This window comes from Mercurialis annua, linkage group LG7, assembly GCF_937616625.2.
Source record: "Mercurialis annua linkage group LG7, ddMerAnnu1.2, whole genome shotgun sequence".
Taxonomy (NCBI): Eukaryota; Viridiplantae; Streptophyta; class Magnoliopsida; order Malpighiales; family Euphorbiaceae; genus Mercurialis; species Mercurialis annua.
In genome coordinates this window covers 35,654,647-35,662,439 of record NC_065576.1, presented here as the reverse complement: position 1 = coordinate 35,662,439, position 7,793 = coordinate 35,654,647, and the positions used below count along the sequence as shown (strand labels likewise).

At 31.2% G+C, this 7,793-nt stretch overlaps 1 protein-coding gene across 1 annotated transcript; it reads left to right on the top strand.

Annotated features, from left to right (window-relative positions):
* The first annotated feature begins 3,230 nt into the window (after positions 1-3,230).
* On the top strand, positions 3,231-7,467 carry LOC126656445 (cyclin-C1-2-like). Its single transcript, XM_050351015.2, has 9 exons — positions 3,231-3,392; positions 3,487-3,593; positions 3,777-3,816; positions 4,117-4,161; positions 4,656-4,774; positions 4,867-4,981; positions 5,549-5,599; positions 6,451-6,598; positions 6,898-7,467. Exons 1-9 carry the CDS (start codon positions 3,361-3,363, stop codon positions 7,000-7,002), a joined length of 762 nt encoding a protein of 253 aa, XP_050206972.1. The 5' UTR covers positions 3,231-3,360; the 3' UTR covers positions 7,003-7,467.
* The last annotated feature ends 326 nt before the right edge of the window (positions 7,468-7,793 follow it).

The window sequence follows — 7,793 nt, the reverse complement described above, 5'->3', positions numbered from 1 at the left end:
CTATTGCTGCATAATTTTTGAATTCATATAATTTAATAATAGAACAGCTAAAACCAGAAGAATAAAAAACAAAAAAAGCTGCTAACCAATGATATCCATAGCCGCTTGCCCAATTTACTTCATCGGGAGGAAAATTTGCATACCAAATCTATCCCAACTGCTTGTCCAATAATTTATACAGAAATAAACCTTGCAATATAATAAGCAATCACGTAATTAAAGTCCTACTTGATTATGTATTTGAACTGAAGATTACTTTGTTATGTATTTGAACTGAAGACTAATTGATTATGTATTTGAATTGAAGAACAATGTTGGTCACGTATATATAGCAATTTTTATTACATTTTAATATTAATTACCCTTAATGAAGTCTATAATGGTAATTTTGCTTGTCCCCCCCCCCTTCCCACATATAGAGTTGTTATAGATAGATAGATAGATATAGTATAGATTAAGTCTTAAAAAAAAGGGCTTTTTACACAAACAACCTACTTTCCCAAATTTTTAACTTTTATACGGGTGCAGGTTTGGGTTTTCTAAACTACCATGTGCGGACTGAATTATAACTTTTATACGGACTCCATATATTAAACCCTAACAGCATACAAATCATATTTTCAATTATTTTCTCTCTCCTCATTATTCAATTCTCTCCTCCTCTCAGTTCATCTTCCTCTTTTTTTTCACCGTTCGCCGTCTTCCGCTGAGCCGTCCTCTATTCCTCCGCTCCTCCGTCATCGTTCTCATCATCGTCTCCGTTGTCATTTTCGTCAACGCCGTCATCTCCTCTGCTCATCGCCGTCATCTATTTAATTTCAGATCTATAATATATTCATTATTTTTCTTCTTCTTCTTCTTTTTTATTTTCAGATCTACAATTTTTTTACTGTTTTTTCACCATTAAACATGTGTAGAGATTATATTTTAAGAATATAATGCTAATTTCATGTTATGTAATGTAAATTTATGGTTATATGGAATAAATTTTTGTTATTTCTGCATTTTTTTGTGTTTGGTTGTATTTCTGTGGTTTTTTATTCTGCAGTTCGATTTATTGATGATGGTTGATTGCTGAAATATTATAATATTACAGTGTTGTTGATTTTATGTTGATTTTGTGTTGATAATCATTTGGTATTTTCTTAATTTTAACATTGAAAAAAATTATTCTAAAAAATACATTAGCAAATTAGATAATTTTGTGCGTGAAATGAACTAAAAAAAACAAAATTTAAATGAGATTAGATAAGAATTTGTTAGCATTATCATGTTAACAAGTTGTTGATTTCTTGTTGATATTTTATCGATTGTCACAATTTTTCAAAAAATTATGTTTTATTTTATTCCTTATGTTGATTCGTTGTTAATTTATTGTTGACATTATGTTGATATGTATTTCAATTTTTTTTGATTTTCAATTTTATGTTGACATGTTGTTGATATACTGTTGATAACATGTTGATTTTTCAATCATTGAAAGAAAAATAAAGTTAGTCTTAAATTGATGTATTAATGAACTATTGATATGTTTTTGATAATATGTTGATTGTTTGACTTAAATCAATCAATGTTCTCATTTTACAAACATCTAGACTAAATTAGCATTAATTGTTGATTCGTTGTTGATTTATTGTTGATATTATGTTGATAAGTATTTTAATTTTTTTTATTTTCAATTTTATGTTGATATGTTGTTGATATACTGTTGATAACATGTTGATTTTTCAATCATTAAAAGAAAAGTAAAGTTAGTCTTAAATTGCTGTATTGATGAGCTGTTGACATGTTTTTGATAATATGGTGATTGTTTTTGACTTAAATCAATCGATGCTCTCATTTACAAACATCTTGACTAAATTAGCATTAATTGTTGATATCATGTTGACATTATGTTGATAACTTGTTAATATGATAGTAGTAATTCTACTAAAGAACAATAAAGGTACAAAATGTTTAAAATAAATGAATCAGATAAAGATGTTAGCAGAGTAAGTGATCAAAACAATATGAAAAAACAACAACAATAATTCAAATGAAAAAATAAAATTATTCTTACATATAAAAATAAAAATATATTAAATATACACCAACACAACATTTCACAAATTAAAGAAATCTATTTCAAAATATATTTTTTTCCTCAATTCTCTTTGCAGCTGCACAGTTTCTTCAAAATCACTTGTATAATTGTTTTGCGTTCCACTTCTCATACCTAACTAAACTTTGATAAAGACGGCTATGATACAGTTTCATTTCATCCAACGAAAGTTTATTTCACAGAAAATATTATCTTATTTGTCAATGTTAAAATAAAAAGAATCAGTAGATATCAACATGATATCAACATAAAGTCAACATAAAATCAACAACACTGTAACATTACAATAATTCAGCAATCAATCATCATCAACCAATCGTTCTGCAGAATAAAAAAAACGCAGAAATACAACAAAACACAAAAAAATGCAGAAATAACATAATTTTATTATATAAAATCACTAAATTATTCAATATAACATGAAATAAGTATTAGATTCTTTAAAGATACTCTTAATACATGTTTAATGGTGAATCAACAGTAAAAGATAAACAAATTACAGATCTGAAAATAAAAAAAAGAACAAAAAATTTCAGATCTAAAATTAAAAAGATAAAAGAAAGATGGCGCGGTGAGACAAAGGCGGAACGATGGAGGCGAAACGGCAGAGGCGCAACAGCGGAGGCGGAACGGCGGAAGCGAAGGAGTAGAAATCGTGATTTTTTTTCACAACTCAAAAGAATTTACTGTTATATAAATAAGAATGGTTGAGATAATGATGAAATAGAGATGAAAATGAAAGAAGGAAGATGAGTCGTGCAGTAATGGAGATAACGCACAGCAAAATCGTGGAGAAGAGAAGCGAAAATGGCGGAGAAGAATGAAGAAACCGCCAATTAAGAAGGAAAATAAGAAAACGGTAAAAAAGAAAGAAATCCAAAAAAAAGGTTAGGTTTCATAAAATTTATGGTGTGAAAAGTAAAGATATGGATTGGGCCGTATAAAAGTAAAGTCTAGCCTAAATCCTGTATTTTATATAAAAAGCCCATAAAAAAAACCCATTTTGTTATTGCTCTAGCTACAGAAGCCTAAGGAATTAAGAAGAAAAGATGGTAAGAAGGCCCATTATCCTTTAGCGAGAGAGGCTATGATGATCAATTGCGGAAGCACGGAACCATAGGCCCAATTCCATAGGAAAATGGGCAAGTTTACAATTTTCTCAAACAAATTGAATTTTTCCTTTGAAACAACAATCACTGAACAAGGCAATCTAGCTGATTCTTTAACCAAGTTTTGTGTGCTCACAATCTTCGCCAAGAATGGCTGCCAATTTCTGGACTTCTTCTCATTAGTAAGTTGGTTTGTTTATGTATTGTTGTTTTTGGATTAATCTGAGTTTTGATGGTTTTTGTTTTTGTTTTTGTTGGGTTTGGTTTGATGTGCAGCAAGCAGCTTTTGGATCCAGAAGAGGTAGATGTGGTGCCGCAACAGGATAAAGATAAGGGCATAACGCTCGAGGATTTTAAGCTCATCAAACTGCATATGGCTAATTGTAAGTTCTTCTTTGTGCTTGTAGTCATGAACAAACTTTAATGTGATATGACTGTTTTAAATTCAATTCAGTTGAAACCTAGTTCAATATAAGCATGCCTTTAATCACAACAATTATGTATGTTTTAACTTTTAATCTCGTAATCTTGCTGAACGCCGTTTATTTTCTGTTTGTTCTCCTCAGATATCGTGAAATTGGCGCAGCAAGTTAAAGTTAGGCAAAGGTTTGATCTTGTTGCTTCTCTTTTTTATCATATTTTACATTTTGTTCCTTGTTTATAATAGTTTCAGATTGAAAATTCATGTCCCTGTTATATTCTGCAATGCGGGTTTCTTTTCCCTGTCATGCTCGGTCGGGCCACTACATGTCAAATCTTTGTAATTCATTAGTGTATAGAAAAATGAGAAATAACTTTCCTGCTTTTTATTGTATTATCCAGCAAAGAGGGTCACGTGTGATTTTGTTTCAATTTTTAAATATTGTGGCAATAAGCTAATAGAGTCTTTTATCAACTGTGGTTCAGGGTTGTGGCCACTGCAATTACGTACATGAGGCGCGTTTATACCAGGTATTTGAATAGTTTCTGATTGGGGGAGAAATGTGTAGAGTCATTAACCAGAATTCTTATAGGTATGCTTTTTTTAACACCTCGGAGATTTTTCTCTATTGGATTTTTTGAGCTTTGTAAAAACTTTGATAAAGCATCTTTTGAGATTATTTACTTTATTTTATTTCTTCTGTTTGTTTTGGTTTTGTAAGAACAGGAATTCTCTAAAACCTTAATGTCAGTCATATGGCTTTTATATGTTTTTAATGATGTATGCTAAATTGTATCAAGAAGATTTAGGCATCATAGCAGCTGCATGGGTTTCATCATGTGTCACGTGTATCCTTCCTTTGATTATATATCAAAGTTCGGACCATTTAATCTACCTCTTTCCTTTGAGATGTCTTTAGGTTTCCAACCATTTATTCAATGTCACTCATCTTTAACTTGTCTTTATTCCAGTCATTATACTAGCAAATGCAACCTCACTAGTTTTGGTTTCTCTTTGCTTTCAGAAAGAGTATGTCTATGTATGATCCTCGTCTTGTCGCTCCAACCTGCTTGTACTTGGCAGCAAAAGCAGAAGAGAGCACTTTGCAGGCCAGATTTCTTTTATTTTACATCAGAAAGATATGTAAGTAGTCTATTTTTCAGCTTTCCTTATTGTTTTCGTTGTTGGTTTCTATTAAGAGCATAGAGTGCTTATAATTGCCTTCTGTCCTGCAGATTCTGATGAAAAGTACAGATGTGAAATCAAAGACATACTTGAGATGGAAATGAAGATTTTGGAAGCTCTCAACTATTACCTAGTTGTTTTCCATCCTTATCGTTCGCTATCTCAGTACGTACTTTATCTTTTTTTACCCTTTTCTATCCATCCTAAGCTTTGTTTTTATATGGGAGAAACTTCCATTTCACACTGTTCATATATAAGATAATAGAAAAATCGATGAAGTATCAATGCACACCTTATGCAGTTTCTTTTCTATTGTTACCCTGATTTGTGTTCAATGTTATTAACCTTCTGTTCTTTTAACACTCTTTTTTACATTATAGTATATTTTGGTTTTGTAGTCTTGCATTTGACATCAAGTATCTGTTAATAATGTTCTTTGAACAATAGAATAATATTTCATTGATGAAGGAGCTCCCCTAAATCTCTTAGGCATACTTACAAATATTGATCATCATATTGTACAAGTTGTCATCAGATTCTTCTGAAGTATGGAAATAATTATGCTGACTGATCTTCTTTAGTTTTAAATTTCAATATTAGTAAGCTGCACTAGTTTCATTGCTGCTAATGAAGTGTTTGTATCTTATATATTCTAGTTGATTCTTACAGTACTATCTCCATAGATGTCTAATTGAGCAAAACATTCTCCCCCTTCCTCTCGCATCTTGACAGGTTGTTGCAGGATGCTGGCATTCATGACACAAACATGATTCAGTTATCTTGGTAACTATCTACTCTATAGTTCCTTTCATATTTGAAACTTTTGCTGGATGCTTAAAATATATTACATTTTTCATTATTCCAATGTTTAGTTGCATATTATTTATGGAGTACATTATACAATTAAATCTGCACTTCTGGAGGTTAACTTTTTTCCATATCTGTCCATTGCATGTTCTAGAACTAATGGTCAAGCTAGTTATTAGATGGTTTGAACCATCCTTCTGGAGTAATCCGTAATTACAGCTTTAGTTTGGTGCAGATACACCTTTGCGGATGTTTAAAGGAATCCTATTTGTAGCTGTTGCCATTTTTTTTTATTGACCGATCTATTCTTTCAACATAGTATGTTTTTTCATTATTATTGCTGATGAGTTCCATAAATGGCTCATAAAGAATATATGTGAAATAAACATAAAGGTCATTGTATATCAATCTGCTTGCTGCATAACAGCTTTTTAAAACTTCAAAAATTACTAGAATTTGTTAGTTATGGGTATTTTTAAATAATCAAGACAACTGAAATTATGGGAAGAAAAATTAGAAGGGGGTACTTTCTTTCCTTCTGTCTCAATTTTGATTTAGCCGTGTTGTAAAGGAAGGGTGATCCTGTTTTTCTAACATTCCCTTTTTTGTTATTGTTCTTTCTTTGCTTGTGGCAGTTTTACCTTCCAAAAATTGATCACGATTCGGAAACTTGCTTTAAGATTTTTGTTTTAGGTTGATTGGAATAGAGCTTAAAGAATTTTTGGCAGGACCTATTTGTCATATCTGCATGCTTGATCTTAATATACAAAATATATGTCTTAAAACCTATACTTTGACATACATTTTTGTATAACATAAATATACAGGGGACTTGTAAATGACACCTACAAGATGGACTTGATTCTTATGCATCCACCACATTTGATTGCTTTAGCTTGCATTTACATTGCTAGTGTGTATAGAGAGAAAGATATAACAGCATGGTTTGAAGAGCTTCGCGCTGATATGAATGTGGTGAGTATCTCTTGTCTTTCTTCTTTTCTGGATCCATCTTGTTATGAACAAAGATTTGTCCGGTGTTTGTGGTTACAACTGGTATTGAGAAAAGGATCATCTTAATTATATTATAGTCAATTCAAGGCAACTACAAATTTTTTGAAGTTAGATTTGGACATTGAGATGCTCTTTGGGTAATAAAATACTTGAAATCAGTAGCTTTTTGCGAAAACGCTTCAAATATCTCAGATTGAACGGTAACCTTTTGATGGGAAATCCTAATCCTGATATTGCTGTGGAAAAATTCTAATTGGCAGGTGAAAAATATCTCAATGGAAATATTGGATTTCTACGAAGGCCATAGATCGATCGCCGAGGAAAGAGTTACGGCTGCGTTGAACAAACTAGCTCTCAAGTCCTAAATGGTTCAGCAAATCCTGCTACTACTACTCATGGAAGTACTCACATTTTACATCTACTCCATGAAGAAGTAAAATGGGCATGGAAGCTGTTGAGACGAACCTTCAACCCACAGATTAAACCCGTTTGCTCTTTCGCAGAAATGGGAAAGGTGCCTCAGTCGAAATGGTAGACATCTTATGCCTCAGTCGAAGTATCGGTTTGTGAAGTTAAAACAGCTTAGACGTGCTTCTAAGGGATTTAAAAGTATTAGCTCAATAAATGATAGTAGCTAGCTCTTCTTTGTGTTGTTGTTGTTTGTCCAACCACTTTTTCTTTTGGGAAAATCACTAGAAAATCCATACATTAGGTCAAACTATACGAGTCAATTATTACTTTAAGGATCGGATTGCATCGAGCTAGAGTTGAAGGGTATAGTGTCATAAACGTTTAAAAATATATATGCATCTTTTACTAATTTTAGATAATACTAGGAGCATGAAATACTCTTAATTTCTAAACAAACTCTAAGTATCATTAGAAATGCAATCAAATTTATACAGACTAAAAATAAACTTTAAATTTTAATTTAATCAAAGTAAAATTATTTTAAAAATCTAATAAATAATTTATGTTATTGTTGAAACACAATCAATAATAGCTAACTATTTTAAAAATAAAATTGGCTTGCTAATAGTTTCAAACTTGATCAGATAACTGTTTGAACTGAATTAATTGAAAACTTGTTGCCTGTAAAATTTAGGTCTAATTATTTAAAAACCACCTACCTTGCCACTGTTTTTTATTTATACAA

Excerpts from the sequence above, each read along its gene's own strand:
- LOC126656445 (XM_050351015.2), top strand. The coding sequence starts at position 3,361 with ATGGCTGCCAATTTCTGGACTTCTTCTCATTA. Across the intron at positions 4,162-4,655 it reads ATGAGGCGCGTTTATACCAG|AAAGAGTATGTCTATGTATG; the intron begins GTATTTGAATAG and ends CTTTGCTTTCAG. Across the intron at positions 4,982-5,548 it reads CCTTATCGTTCGCTATCTCA|GTTGTTGCAGGATGCTGGCA; the intron begins GTACGTACTTTA and ends GCATCTTGACAG.